This window comes from Gopherus flavomarginatus, chromosome 10 (assembly GCF_025201925.1).
Source record: "Gopherus flavomarginatus isolate rGopFla2 chromosome 10, rGopFla2.mat.asm, whole genome shotgun sequence".
NCBI classification, from domain to species: domain Eukaryota; kingdom Metazoa; phylum Chordata; order Testudines; family Testudinidae; genus Gopherus; species Gopherus flavomarginatus.
In genome coordinates this window covers 49,556,663-49,572,234 of record NC_066626.1, presented here as the reverse complement: position 1 = coordinate 49,572,234, position 15,572 = coordinate 49,556,663, and the positions used below count along the sequence as shown (strand labels likewise).

The window sequence follows — 15,572 nt, the reverse complement described above, 5'->3', positions numbered from 1 at the left end:
TTACCTTGTACAGAAATTGTAATTCTTTTAGATGTTTTGTCCCTACGATGCTCCCACTTCAGGATGTGTGCACAACTGTGCAGTCTTAATTGGAGATTTTGTCAGCAGTACCCATGGGTTCACACCTCCTCCTACGCAACCTTGTGCTCCAGTGCGAGGATGTATAGGTGAGAGAAGACCTGCCACTGCTCCAGTTCCTTCTGAACCCCAAAGCTCAAAAATAACTCCAGAACATAGAGAAGGAGGGCAGGTAATGCATCAGCTCTGGAAGCATGCACAAGAGCACCATGCCGGGAAAAGGCACGCATTGATGATCAAGTGGCAGCTCTGCAAATGTCTGAGACATGTCCCTTCTTCAGTAAGGCTACAGAAGTAGACTGCACTCCGGTGGAATGAGCTATCGCTCCAGGAGTGGAATGCAACCCTGAGACTTAGTAATCCTGAAGTCCATTTAGACAGTCTCTGGGTGGAGATCGGGTGCCCTTTCGTTCTTTCCGTGGAACGTAAACGTCCAGGAGAAGCCCTGAAGGGCTTAGTCCTATCAAAGTTAAAAGCAAAAGCTCTTATGTCCAGTGTACAGAGACTAGCTCCTTCTCTTGAAGGCTAAGGCTTGAGGTAAACCATCGGTAGATTAATCAGGACATTCATGTGGAACTCTGAAGATACCTTAAGTAGGAAATGGGGGTGAGGAAAATGATGTCCCTTTGTCACAATAAAACACCATGTCTGGAGGGTCAGCCATAAGGGCTCCCAGCTCTTCTACTATCCTGGCTGAGGAGATGGCTATAAGGAATGAGATCTTGAGAGATAGATGAAGGAGGTCACAGCTCCCCAGAGGTTCAAATGGGCTTTTCTTAGCATGTTAAGAACTAAACTGAGGTCCCCTGGAGGAGCTGGTTTCTTGACAGTAGGAAAAAGATTAAACAAGGCTTTTAATGAATTTTGCAGTGATTGGGTGAACAAAGACTGAAAACTCTTCAAAAGGGGTGTGGGTAGGTGGGTGTGTGTGAGAGAGAGAGAAGATTCTTCTAGCTGCCATTACAGCCTGAGTTCAGCTATAATCCTGTAGTTTTCAAATTTATCAGGTAAATTAAGAATGTTCGAAAGGCGAGACTTGAGAGGCAGTGCCAGATCAGAAAGTGTTTCTATATCTGGGTTTCCTATTACTGATTAGTGTACTGTCTGGATCTCTGGAGGGCTGTCCTGGTTTGTGTTCCAGAGAGTCATCTAATACCCATTCCTTGAAATGACTTAACAAGAGGCTGGGGTGTAGTGTAGTGTAGTGATTCACTGACAGCGGAAGGCAGAGAGATGGTTCCAGAACAGTCAAAGGAGCTCTGGGAACCATATTTACCTTGTCTATGATTGTGTGAAGAGGATAGCCACTGATTTCTCCCATTTCAGCTTATTCAGGAGATTGAAGAGTAATGGCATCAGGGATAAGCACAGAGGAATACGTTAGGCCGACAGATACTAAGAGCACCTCCCAGTGAATTGCGACAATGTCCTTCCCTTGACCAGAACCATTGGTACTCATCAGCTAGTGACAGTAGAGTGTTGTTGATGGTAAGGCAATTTTGCCCTGCAGTGAGGCCTGGAGAATGTCCAGCAAGGAATGCTGAGATTTTGCATCTCCTCTAGTGGGATTTGTAAGGTCTCTGTAGTCCTTTTCACAAGTTCCTGGAAGGCCTTGAAATTATCTGTGCCTGAGTAGGATGGGAAGCGGGGGCATAACAGTCTCCTCTGGTGAGGAGGAGGATTTGTGGGAAGCAGGTGTCTCCTCTTCTGAACCTGGCTGCTGCTCCTCTGGAGGCTCCTCCTGTGAACTAAGACCTGGTGTCAGTTGTTGCTGTTCTTGAGGAGTCCTCTTATGAGGGTACCCTGTAAAAGTGCTCACCGTAGGGGGCCCACTGTGGTGGGATGTAAAGAAAAGAGGTAGGATCCAAAGGTTGTTTCTGCCGGATGCATATGCTACTGGGACTCTCTTCCTTGGGATGCACTCCAAGGGAGAGACTTTAATGAAAAGGGTGAGAAATCTTAAACCAACAACTCAAAGTTAGATGATGTCCTGGGGGAAAGTGGTGTTTGTACAGGTTGCCAGTGAGGGACCCGTGACTGCATCAGTACTGGCTGTTAAGAATTCAGATGGAACCATCAGTTCTGGAGCTATGAATTGGTACCAGTGGAAAGTCTCTCTCAGTACCCTTCCTGTGGGTAGCCAGAGATCACATCAATGCCAGAGGTCAAGTCCCCCTGTGGATACCTGGAGATCACACAGATACCAGAGGTCAAGTTGTCATGGACGGGTAAGTAGACTCTGGAAGGTAAACTGGTGCTGGAGGGAAATCCCTGCCGGTACCTCTGAAAGGAGAGAATTCAGTTTCTTCCAGGTACTGGGAAGTTTGGATAGTGTTCCTTGGGAGGCTGCAGGCTAGGAGGTACCAGAGACAATATAAAGGAACAGTCCATGCATTCTCTACCATTAGCTGAGGAAGACAGTACCAAGGAGTCAAACACCTTGATATTTGAGGAGTCCTTATACTTCAGAGGCACTGAGTCCAGTACCATCTCTGATGCTCCTTGAAGTTGCTTGCTAGATGCTTATCAGTATTCAGCAAAGCCTTTTGAGCCAGTGCTGGGGTCTCAGTACTAGAGGGAGTAGAAGCCTCAGCAGTACCCACACTGGGATGTGAGGACTCATTAATCCCAGTTTGAAGGGGTGACTTTCCACTCCTCTTGGTTTCTTGTTCTGGAGAAAGGGGTCTCTTTCTTTTTTGGTGTTTTGGAAGAATCTGAAGGGCCTCCACGGTCTTTGCTACTGGAGCAGAAACAGTTACCAGGGAGCTCTGAGGATCTGAAGCTGATGTACAGTGGGTGGGAAACTGACTCAGACCCCACAAGTCTCAGAGAACTTTCCACAAGAGGAAGTTTTAGTTTATCCTCCCTCTGTTTATTTTTTTAGATTTTCTGAATCCAGTGCAGATCTCACACCTGGAGGGGATTTGGAGTCTCCCCAAGGCAGCAGAGGCAGCCAGAGTGCCCGTCGCTACAGGGCAAAGATATGTGGCAAGTCAGACAGGTTTGAAGCCTAGTATCTTGGCATAACCCGCTAGGAAAGTCTGCAGAAGAAAGCCAAGTTGGAATATAGACCCACACCAGGCAAAAAGGGGAAGGGGAATCCCGCAAAGCACAAACTGTACTAAACAAATGAAAAACTAAGAGAAAAAAGTTAGCAAGCTGTGCAGCTAGCTAAGTGGGCACTGCAACACTCCATCTCGAGCTGCAGGTGGCTGAGAAGGAACTGATATGGTAATGGGCCTGGTCTTCCCTATATACCATCGCACCAGATCATGAAGAATGTGTAGGATGCAGGCATGGACCCACAGGCACTGCTGGCTAAATATCCGCTCAAGAATGTACAGGTGCGTGCACATCCTGAACTGAAGCACTGGTAGGGACAATTACTTGAAGAATGGATCTATTTTCTACAGTCTGAGATCTTCAGAAAGCTGTTAAATGTTTTACATCTACACGAACACAAAAAGAATGACAGTGGGAGAAGGAAGAATAAGAACTTACAGGGTGCTGCATTATATATGGTTGAGGTTGCATCCAAGAAGGACTCTGAACCTAGAACAAAAATAAGATTTAATTTTCATATTTTTCTTGGATGCACCCATTTTAAATATCGTGATTATTTTATCAATCATAACATAAAAAGCCTTCACTTGTTCATCTGCTTACCTAACCCTGCCTCTGTCTGATGTAGACTAGGAAACACGGATTCCTATTAAAACTCCTATTTACAATCCTCAGCTCTGTTGGAAGGAGTAAAGCTACAGCCTAACGGGAAGGCAAGATATGGACATAACATATCATGTGCAACTCTCAAAGCAGTACGTTTTATTTATTTGTAGTGCAGGCCTTAGAAACTCTATGGAATACTCTGTAAAGGTCCCAGTGGAAAGAGAAGTTTGGCTTCCACTCATGTTGAAGTGTGAAATGCCATGTGTCCTTGGAAATCCCAATGGGAAAAGTAACCAGAAAGTCTCAGAAAGCACGAGATTGTTTGCTCTGAGTTTATGCTCACGTGGCATTGGAATGAAAGGACTGGCTAGTCTGATAGTAGTTTCTACTCAGTTTGCAATGGATAAAAAATACCAGTAATTCTGCTTCAACCTGTCACAGGGACAAGAATAAGGATTAGCAAAGTTGGGTTTCTCCTGATAGGCCAAAAGAGTACAGTATTCTCAAAGACCAGGAAGAGGGAGTGGGGTTCTAATAAGCACTCTCTCCTCAATGCCAAGCAGCTCTTTGATTTTCAGGGGAAGTGAGATTGACTTTGTCTGAGACTTTCTGACTTGAGGCACGATAACTTTAAAAGATTCTTATAACTACACTGATAAGCTAGTCTGCTTCTCCTAGTTGAAAGAGGCTGGTTTAAAGAACTATCTAGTACTTCTGCTTCTACAAAAGACTTCTTTGTGAGAGAAGTCAAGGCAGGCTAGAAACATGGAGCTGTCACATCTCCATCTCCTACCAAGAAAGTATGCAGAGGATGAGGAAGGTTTCCGATCTTTTCTGTGCACCTAAAATAGGTTAATTAGTGCTGCTGGAGACTTAAGGGCCACAAGGTGCCTAACTGCCTCACATGGAGTCCTGTGAGGAGCAAAGGCAGTTAGACCTTGTCGTGAATTGAGGTGACTTTCTGCAAGATCAGTATTTCCTGCCCTTCTTTTCTCAATTATTTTTTTATTGAGTCACATTGAATGACTCTCTTCCTTTCCAATCATTAAAGAGAGAAGCCTCCCTTTGCAGCTCACTTTGTAGAAGGCAGATCGAGGACCAGGGAATTCAGGAACCCAGAGTCTTTAATGCCAAAACTGTTGGTGCAATTTGACTGGTGCTTTGACTGATCTCTTCACCTGACTCATGACTTTCATCTGGGTGTATCAGAGGTGCAGAAAGAGTATGAACAAACACTAGCCAAACGTTATGAAATCTGATGTCCTTCAGTAAAACTAACTCTAAGAACAGGTTTTGCTGCACATCAAGGAAAAAGTCTCATTTTCATGATGCATTCTGGTTGTGTGAGTGATAGGATGCTGTATGTTCAGCAAGCATGGATCTGTAATTAAGATGTGACTAATACACATATTATGAAACTCTTTTGGCCAGAAAAAAAATCACTTCCTTCTACACAGAATTATTCTTTCATTTTCATTTCTAATTAAAAAGATGCAACCATTTCAGATAGTACAGTGTGAACAGTGTTTAAACTGTTCCATTCTCTAGAATCTGAGCCTTGTGCCATATGTTGAAAAACACTGCTAGTAACAGATATTTGGAAATATGCAATACCATATGCTGCAGATTTGAATGGGAAATAGCCTAGAAAGCCTACATTTTATTCACAGGTAACTTCTTAGTTTTTCCATGTCAAATTTCAGTTTTCACATGCAACAAAAGGAAAGAATCGGAGTCACTCCCTGAAGGACAGTGAGAGCCTAACAAGGATTCGCTTTGTTTTTAACAAGGAATAAAAAACTAAAATCACTGGAATTTTGCAGGGTAGGGGGGGTGGAATGGTGGAAGCTAATAATAATTCTAAAGATTTACTGACTATCAAAGCAATACCATAATGTCCTCCCCAGGATGACCAATTTTCAACAGGTAGTGGAAGCACAGATTAATAGGCCCATTCTCCTTCGCTTTCCTCACCTGGGGCTGCTGAACCATATGGAAGTTTCTACAAGGGGACAATGTAAGCCTTAAGTGTGACCAGAGGGACATGCAGCTCTTGTGCTGACTCTCTGTATGGGGTTGTATTTCACCCGTTCTGCACAAAAATGGTACAGTTTGGCCCTTAAACTCAGTTTTATGCTAGGAAATGGGAGGTAAATTGCTAAATTTAACAAAAGCAAAATCTGCAGCATTTCATACGTTAGGATTTTTTACTCCCTTGGTTTAATCTTTGATCAAATCTTTGCTTTTGGATGTCTTTCCTATATGAAGTAAATACCTACAACAATAGCTAAATTAGAGAGACATGGTGGGCGAGGTCATCTCCTTTATTGCACCAACTTCTGGTGAAAGAGAGAAGCTTTCAAGTTTACGCAAAGCTCTTCTTCAGACCTGAGGAAGTGAAGCTCTGCGTAAGCTTGAAAGCTTGTCTCTTTCACCAACAGAAGTTGGTGCAATAAAAGATAATACCTTACCTAACATGTCTCTCGAATATCCTGGGCCCAACACAGCTACAATAGCACTGCAAACAGCAATAGCTAAATGTCTCTTTAAGCTGTGGTGTGGCAATTAAGCCTTTGCCAGATGCTACTGAACTGCAGCAGTAAATCTGGACTCTCAATAAATGGAAACACAGAAGATCAGAGTGGTATTTAAAAATGAGCATTCCTGAAAGCTTTATACCATGTGATACTGCTTTGTATGCATCATTTATCAGCATATTAAATTTTTTGTAAGCTTATTATAATGGGAAGCAGAATTACTCATGCCAGTTGCCTATGTTTCAGTGCCCACTCGAGTCAAAGAACAGATTCCATTTGACTTCAGTCTGCTTTGGACTGGGCTCCGAGATTTCAAAGTGTGCACTGAGTACTCTTTGCTCTACAATCCTTATTCCACCAAAATAACTCCTGGTTTAAAAGGCCCTGTTAGGCCACAGAATGCTTTGCTCATATGTGGAAATATTTGTACTTGACCTCATGGCTGTCCATGATTTTCTCCCAGACATCTGAACTCTTCTTCAATCTTCGTCCCCTAGAGTATACTGAGTGTCTAATCTCTTCTCAGGACTCCTTACGCCTACAGGAAGCCCCAGCAGCATGGGCAAATCTTCAAGCAAAAGTCGGCCAACCAAAGCAAAGAGGGTTTAAATAATGGTATTCTCTTACAAATACACCACAGACAAAAAAAGGATTCAGCAAACTGCCACGGAGGACAATAGAGAACTATATATGAAATCTACAAGTGGTCAACAAATACCTTAGCTGTAACCACAAGCAACAGCCTTTACTTTGCAAGATTCCTTACATCTAATTACATTGCAGTGCTACATAAAATAAGAAGCACTTCAAAACAAGCACCCTGTTAGTCACTCATGTGGCATCTGTGCTAATCCTGTATGGAATTTAATAGCCATTTTAGTTTAGCATCTTTGTAGAGATCCATAAAAAAAGATGTGGCAACCAGTAAATAAGCATCAGTCCCTATAAATCAATTCTGCGACTGAGTTCTAAATACAAACCTGGTACGTAGAAACTGGAGAAGCAATATATGGCGTAATAGATGTTTGAGTGATCATCCTGTTTGTTGCAATACTGTATGGTGAAGGATAAAATCTACAAAGTACAAAAAAATAAATTAAATCCTAGCAATGTAATAACTCTATGAATCTTTCATAATGCAGAAAATTATTTTGTTTAGTGTCACCACTTGACGTACCCATTTTGTAAAGCAGCTGTAGTTGGATCGTAAGTAAGTGTCATTCCAGCCTTTAAGGAAAAACATAAAATAAATAAATATATAAAGATGGAAGAATTAACAAAATTCTATTTTGGAAATTGTTTACATAAATCCTTTTTTAAATATATTATTAGTGATATTTTATTTTCCTATGCTGAGGGAAAGGTTAACAGTGGGCGAAAGTAATTACATAGTAAAAGGAGTTACTGAACTATAATGTTGGCTCAGAATACAGAGTTTCAGTACGAAGAGACAAATGCAATATCTGAAAAACTGGGGTATGTGTGTGTTTTGCCTGTGGTGCATTAATTGTAAAAATGAACGTGGAGAACTATTCTTCAGAAGATAGATGTGAACATTTTCATAGCCTCAAATGTTTAGTCTTACTAAAGACAGTAAAAGCATATGGAAGAATTACCTTGGATATTAAAATTTAAGGAAGACTATGGTATCAGTGTGATTGGGAAAAAACAGCATGTTGCCCTGCACGTGTGTATTTCTCTCATATGTTGTAAAATAGGTACAGCACTGTATTTCAATCCTCACTGACTTACAACACTCACACGACTTAACCCATTTCAATGCTGTATGAACAAATGTTTAGCTATATATGACTGAAGTTATGTTTTTTGGCAGTTTTACACTGGATGTATATATTGGGGGTAAAATCCTGTTCCCCTGCAAACTTCAACTGAGTTCAAGAGGATCAGGATTTCATCTTTTGCATTTACATAGGGACACAGGACTGGAATGGGCCTCCTGGGTCACCTAGCTCAGTCCCCTACTATCACAGTCAACCCTGTCATATAAATCTCATTCATAAATTTATCAAACACCATCATATAACCAGTTAAGATTGTTTGCCCCCACTAGTCTGATTGGGAGGCTGTTCCAGAACTTCCCTCCTCTACGGGTTCGAAATCTTCTAATTTCCAGCCTAAAAATTATTCATGTCCAGCGTGTATCCATCTGATCTTGTGCCAACGCTATCCTCTAGCTTAAGTAGTTCTTCCCTGGTATTTATTCCCTCAACGTATTTATAGAGAGCAGTCATATCCCCTCTCAGCCTTCCCTGTATTAGGCTAAACAAGCGAAGCTCTCTTAGTCTCCTCTTGCAAGGACACATCGATTACCAGAACTGTATAAAGTATTCCAGATGAGATCTTACCAGTGCAATGGCATTAATAATTCCCAATCTTTACTGGAAATACCCTTCCTGATATATCCTAGAATTGCATTTGCTGTTTTCATGGTCACATTACACTGGTTGGTCACAGTCTTCTTGTCATGGCCAATATGTCAGGTCTTTTTCATCCCCTGTTATTTCCAAATGATGAGCCCAAAATTTATTAGAAATTCTTATTAGTCCCTAAATTAATGATCCTGTACAACTAAATTTCATCCATTTCTATTACTCTAGTCCTCAAGACCATCCAATTCCAATCCTCCTTTGCACTGATGATCAACAGGTTTTTTACAAGAAAAATAAAGATGAATTTAAATATTTTATAAAAAGTAGCAAACTGGCATGAGAGAGGTGCTGGCACACATTTAATAGGCCAAAAGCCAAGCCAAGAAGTCTATATGCTTATCATTTTTGTAAGTATTCATTATCACACACCCACACTAAAGCTTAAAGGGAGGACTTACAAGTCTCACCTCGCCTTCTCTATGCCACGCTCTCCCGTTCTGTATATATTTGTTCTGATTCTGTCTCTTTTTCTGTCCTCCATCTGCAAATTTGCACAATAAAGGTTCTGCAGGAGCTAAAGGAATAAGAAATACTTTGAATTAGGCATTTTTGTATATAATTTATTAGGCAGTCTAAATATTGTATACATTTATAAGTAAGACACATTACATTTTATTTACTTTAAAAATATTTAATGTTAAAATTACAGCATTAACACAGACCCTTGACAGAGTATCAACTAGTGGGCAGACTGAACATGAGAATACCTACTCCACAATACATTGTACGATCAATAGTTGACAATCAAGTCACATGCAACTAAAGTATACAAATCTTGAGGGATATGGGGACCAATCCATTTTCTTCTAACCATATACACCCAAAATTGTTTAAATTACTTTTCTGGTTTTATTTTGTTTAGTAGTTTAACGTGCTATAAAGGGGCAGTTGCATTGTAAACTCTAGTCAGTTTCTAAAAGCCAATAGGGTCTACATGAGCACTGTGGTGTGCAGTATGGAATTAGTTGGGGGATAGGTGCTTAACTATCTATGGAGGGTAAATCGTTAAAATGATCACATACAGAAACCATCAAATGCCTAAAGCAAACTAAATGGAAAAATAAGTAATATTTTCTCTAATCTCTTTCAGTTATACTCATCATGTATTACTTCTAACAACAGGTTAAGTGAGATATAAAATGAAAAATTTAAATTGACTTGTCCCTTTAAGATAGACATATAACGAGACGGTAACATCGGGTACGGCTATGGACTACAGTTTCTTCTTAGCTCTTCTAGTTAAATTATTATATTTAAATTTAAAATGCTGACATAGTAAGACTGTTAGCAAGACACACGACCATGATGTGTTCTACCAAGTATCCCATGTGTGTCCTATTGTTCTGTGAACTAATGAAGACTGTGGATCTAGTTCTGAGCTGTGCCTTTAAGAAGGTGCAGTCCAGGAAGACCATGGGTTGGGGCGTGGGGCTTTATATCACTTTGGGCTTCCTGCATTCTGGGTCAGGTTCCCATTGTCAGTTATAGCAGCCCTTTGACACTTCAGTAGCTTCCCACAGGTGCATACATTCTGCTCAGCTAGGCCAGAATAGCCAGAGCTCAGGTACTCTGGCACAAAATCTCTCTTTCTTAACACTGCTTCTGCCCACCATGTCATGCCACAACACTGAAGGTTTGATATGGAAGCAGTGTAGGCTGTTAATCCAATCTTATGCCACTTTGCACTGGCAGATTCCCAGCTGCTTTCCCCTTTTCACCTCTGCAGCACAGAGGGGACAGAGCCCAGAACTGAAACCTGAAATTCTTGACTATTTTCCTTTTACCCCACTCTTCGGTCAGCCTCAGAAAAAGGGATCACCTACAGCTTGATGGTGTTTTCTCTTTTCTAGTCTTTACATAGCAGACTAATCATGATCACTTCTATTTCTTATCTCAAAATGTAAGCAGCCATAAAGAGAAAATATAGGTGCAGAAGTTCGCATCTTACTCTTTCCCTATTACCCTAAATTATCACCCTTCTGAGCACATTTCACTGATGCCGTCTTTTCCCATCCCACCCCACCCACAGGGTGGAAGTATTATTGTGACTTGGCTCTTCACAAATCACTGCCAATAATTCCTACTACATGAGCTGTCTAAGCTGTTTCATGATATTCCTTTATCCTTTCTCTAACAGGTAACACCCCAGTGAGAGATCTAAAAACGTGTAGGTTTCCAAATGTGAAGTAGACATACAGGATTAGGAGACAAGAATCAAAATGGTAGCACACCTGTAACAAAATAAACAAAAGATCTTTCAATATTGATATAATTAGTGCCCACATGCTATTCGTACTGTCTAAAGGTGCTACAGCTGATTGCTTCTTTCATCTTTTGTATGACTTGTTTCTGAACCTTCGAACAGTGGGGACTGGATAACTCAGAGGATTAATAACAAGGCAAAGACTTTCACCTCTAAGCCATCAATTTAAGTCTGCCTCAGGCTGGTTGGTCAAATCATTATCTGGGGCTGGCCTATATGAAATCAATTATTGATACTATTTCTGGTTCTACTGAGAAAATACTCACATCATACCTGCATACTTCTTGGCAGTCTTTCCATGAAAGATGCATGGACTTAGAGGCAGAAACACTCTCACAGGTGGTCCCTTGTGGTCAAGGTTGAATATGAGGCATGTCAGTGAGGAAGCCTGCACTACTACTGCCTACATTGTATATATTCAGTAGACAAATATAAATATTCAGTGTCTAGGTCTAGAAATCTGGCACCTTCCATGAAAAAACACTTAAAAATAAATCTTAAGGGGAAAGTACTTAATATTGCATAGTGGTAAATTAAGATTAGGACAATTTAAGCTGACAATATGGAAAAAAAATCCTTTGAGACGTATAAGACCATAGAGTAGTCCCACAAGGGAAGTGGTGGAAGCCCTGAATGGAAAGGACAAATACTGAAAAACATACTATAGGGAGCAACGGTACACTGGCAAGGAAATGGACTCTAAAGCCAAGAGCCATTTCCATCTTTGATGTCTACTGTTGTTAGAAGGGGATTTTTTATTTCTTATCCTTGTATATTTTTTTTGGGAAAAGTATCTTATGAAGGTACTGAAGGGCATGTACTAGAAAGGCCAGATATCTATACTCCTGCTCATGTTGAATAGCATCTTACTCCACAAATTGTCCCATTGAAGTCCATAGGACTACTCTGAATCAGGCACTACTCATAGTGAGTAAAGATATTGGATTCTGGTCCTAAATATTTTTAACTCCTTGATTTCAGCATTTTGATGTATCCATTGTAATGCGTGTAAGCTTATGATTTAACACAGGGAAAAATTTATGGCACAGAAGGAGCCAGTGATCCTATATATGTCTGTTTTTTTATAGGTTACTTTACATTGTGTCTAATGATACAGGAAGGAGATGTATTTTCTAAAAATATACTGTAAATTTTGATGCGATGAAGAGAAATTGGCTTGAGTTATACAAAGGTGTTAAAAAATTCCCTCTATATACTTATAGACTCAGACTTTAGGGTCAGAAGGGACCAATATGATCATCTAGTCTGACCTCCTGCACAAGGCAGGACACAGAACCCTACCCATCCACTTCTATAACAAACCCCTAACCTATGTCCGAGTTATTGAAGTCTTCAAACTGTGGTTTGAAGACCTCAAGCTGCAGAGAATCCACCAGCAAGTGACCCATGCCCCACGCTGCAGAGGAAGGCGAAAAACCTCCAGGGCCTCTGCCAATCTGCCCCGGAGGAAAATTCCTTCCCGACCCCAAATATGGTGATCAGCTAAACCCTGAGCATGTGGGCAAGACTCACCAGCCAGCACTCAGGAAAGAATTCTCTGCAGTAACTCAGATCCCATCACAGACCACTGGGCATACTTATCTGCTGATAATCAAAGATCAATTGCCAAAATTAAGCTATCCCATCATACCATCCCTTCCATAAACTTATCAAGCTTAGTCTTAAAGCCAGATATGTCTTTTGCCCCCACTACTCCCCTTGGAAGGCTGTTCCAGAACTTCACTCCTCTAATGGTTAGAAACCTTTGTCTAATTTCAAGTCTAAACTTCCTAGTGTCCAGTTTATACCCATTTGTTCTTGTGTCTACATTGGTACTAAGCTTAAATAATTCCTCTCCCTCCCTAATATTAATCCCTCTGATATATTTATAAAGAGCAAGCATGTCCCCCCTCAGCCTTTTTTTGGCTAGGCTAAACAAGCCAAGCTCTTTGAGTCTCCTTTCATAAGGCAGGTTTTCCATTCCTCGGATCATCCTAGTAGGCCGTCTCTGAACCTGTTCCAGTTTGAATTCATCCTTCTTAAACATGGGAGACCAGAACTGCACACAGTATTCCAGGTGAGGTCTCACCAGTGCCCTATATAATGGTACTAACACCTCCTTACCTTTGGAAATACCTCACCTGAGGCATCCTAAAACTGCATTAGCTTTTTTAATGGCTGTATCACATTGGCGGCTCATAGTCATCCTGTGATCAACCAATACTCCAAGGTCCTTCTCCTCCTCTGTTGCTTCCAACTGATGCATCCCCAATCTATATCTAAAATTCTTATTATTAATCCCAAAGTGCCTGACCTTGCACTTTTCACTATTAAATTTCATCCTATTGCTATTACTCCAGTTTACAAGGTCAGTTTACTTCCAACCACATAGGTATATATTATTATGGCGTTCACAGGTAGTGAACACTTAAAGCTGCATTATTCTTTCTTTATAAACCTCTACAGTGAGATACGCAAAACTTTCACAAAGGCGTTCCTTTGGAAGTTATGTTTTCCACCTGTGTTCTTATACCAAAAGAGTGATTTACTTTGTATTGTCAAAACAAAATTTGATCAAACGTTTGAAAAAAGAAAGCACAAAACTTTCTGCGTAGCTCAGTGGAAACAGTCCCCTGGTAAATTTAAGAAGAAAAAAAGTCAAACAAACAATGTATAAATGATTGAAAAATTACTTTTATGCATTGGACTCTCAATAACCAAATACCCATGGCAAAAAAACAACAAAAACAAAAGCCCAGCAACCCACATCCACCTGCAACTTGCCTGAAGATTGTGCCCCACATTTGGACACAGACCTGGCCATGGTGATCCATGTGTTTTTGTTTTCCAGGCTTGTTTATTGCTACTCATATCCAGAAATGAAGCCATATGCCTTACAAGTTCCAACTGGTATAAAGTGCAGTCGCCCATATGGTTAACTCCACAAACTGCTGTGAGCAAACTGCACATTGCTCTGTTTTTTGCATCGACTCTCCAGTCTAATTGGACTGACACGTTCCAATTCAAGTTCTCTGTCCAGACCCCACAAGCACCACCTGTTTGAGCCTAACTATTAGCTCCCACTCTGCAACCATGACTTCCCACACCAGCTACATTCATCAGAACAATGAACCAGTCAGCCACCAGGGAGGCTCCTGAGTACAGGACACAACCTGCAGAGAATCTGATCCTACACTATGGGACTCACTCCTGAAACATGTAAGAATGACAGGCCTCGCTGCATTCAGATATTTAAAATAAAATAATAATAATAATAAAAATGAAAAAATATATAATTTCTGCAGCAGAGTTCCATCAGTAAATTCCACAAATACACAACAAATAAATTTCCACAAATACACATTTCACTTGAACGTACAGACGTATAAAAACCAACTACCTGCTAGTCAAGCTATTTTTCCATCAGGCTGGGAAGAAAGACAGACATATAGTATTTCTATTTTTCAATAGTTGGAAAGTGCTCAGGTATCTAACATGATGGGGATCATTTAATTACCTAGATAGACATGAGAGAGATTTGTTGTATAGAAACTGTCATTATATTGTTGAAAGAGAGTGGGATTTTCAAAAACACCTCAGTAGGTTAGAAACAAGTCTCATGACTTCCAACTGAATTTGTGCTCTTAAGTCACTAAGGCGCTTTTGAAAATCCCATCCTATATAATTACTGGTAGCTGTAATAAACTACTATAGTGATGTCCTTTGTGCTATTAGACTGAGGTGTTCTTCATCTGTTGCATGCACTTTTCCTCAACTAAACTGGTCGAGTGATTAGTGCTTCACAGCCAGAAGTACAAAACACCTGCACCTCCTATGGAGTCTTTTTTCATCTTACTACAAATTTCTTCTCCCCCTTCTCCCTTTAAAAGGAGAAGAATATTGTAATGTTACTCAGGCAATTCAAATGCTACGTTTCCTATAAGGATGTAAATTCTTCTGTTGCATACACAGGACATGTATGTACAATAGCAGTCTGTGTTGCTTGTTAAATGTATATCTTCATATACTCTGACCTGAACTGTTAAATATTTACAGTGGCAAAGTTACTGTTACTGTAGCACACTAAATTTTCAAATGCCTTTACTTCTGAATGCTAATTTCTCAACATTACAGTTGCATTCACTTTTGCATTTAAAATACAGAAAACTCAACAAGGTGGTTTTAAGATTCTTCTTCTTTAAACAGTTTGCTTAAATGCTGCATATTTTAGTATTTTTTCATAGCATATTGCCAAGTAACAAAGCATATGGTACCAATGAATTCTGACATTAAAACATCACTACAATGATGCAGCAAGACTATACAGCTAGATACTTTTGCCAAAAACTGGATTTAAAAAACAAACAACAAACCCTAAATCATGTCTGTCTAGTGCAGGCCCAAAATCATATCATCAGTAGCTTTACATTTTTTTTTTGAGAGAAACTGAATAGACTCCACTGTCATCAAATTAATCCTCGTTTTGTTGAATATAAAGTTCACGGGCCAAAGGTCATCTCCCTGATCCTTCTAATAGTGCCACAGTAGCACATTTTGAGTTGTCACAATTAACTT

General features: G+C 40.4%; 1 protein-coding gene across 4 annotated transcripts in view; it reads right to left on the bottom strand.

Moving 5' to 3' along the window:
* Positions 1-15,572, bottom strand: part of RBMS1 (RNA binding motif single stranded interacting protein 1) — a 198,141-nt gene that overhangs the window by 9,433 nt on the left and 173,136 nt on the right. For 3 of the 4 annotated variants that reach the window (XM_050969310.1, XM_050969313.1, XM_050969312.1), the window contains exons 7-10: positions 9,133-9,248; positions 7,462-7,511; positions 7,265-7,358; positions 3,580-3,630 (exon numbers count right to left, since the gene is read on the bottom strand). In XM_050969310.1, coding sequence (XP_050825267.1) covers positions 3,580-3,630; positions 7,265-7,358; positions 7,462-7,511; positions 9,133-9,248 — 311 coding nt within the window. The remainder of the gene's footprint in view (positions 1-3,579; positions 3,631-7,264; positions 7,359-7,461; positions 7,512-9,132; positions 9,249-15,572) is intronic. The other variant, XM_050969311.1, reaches the window with a different exon arrangement.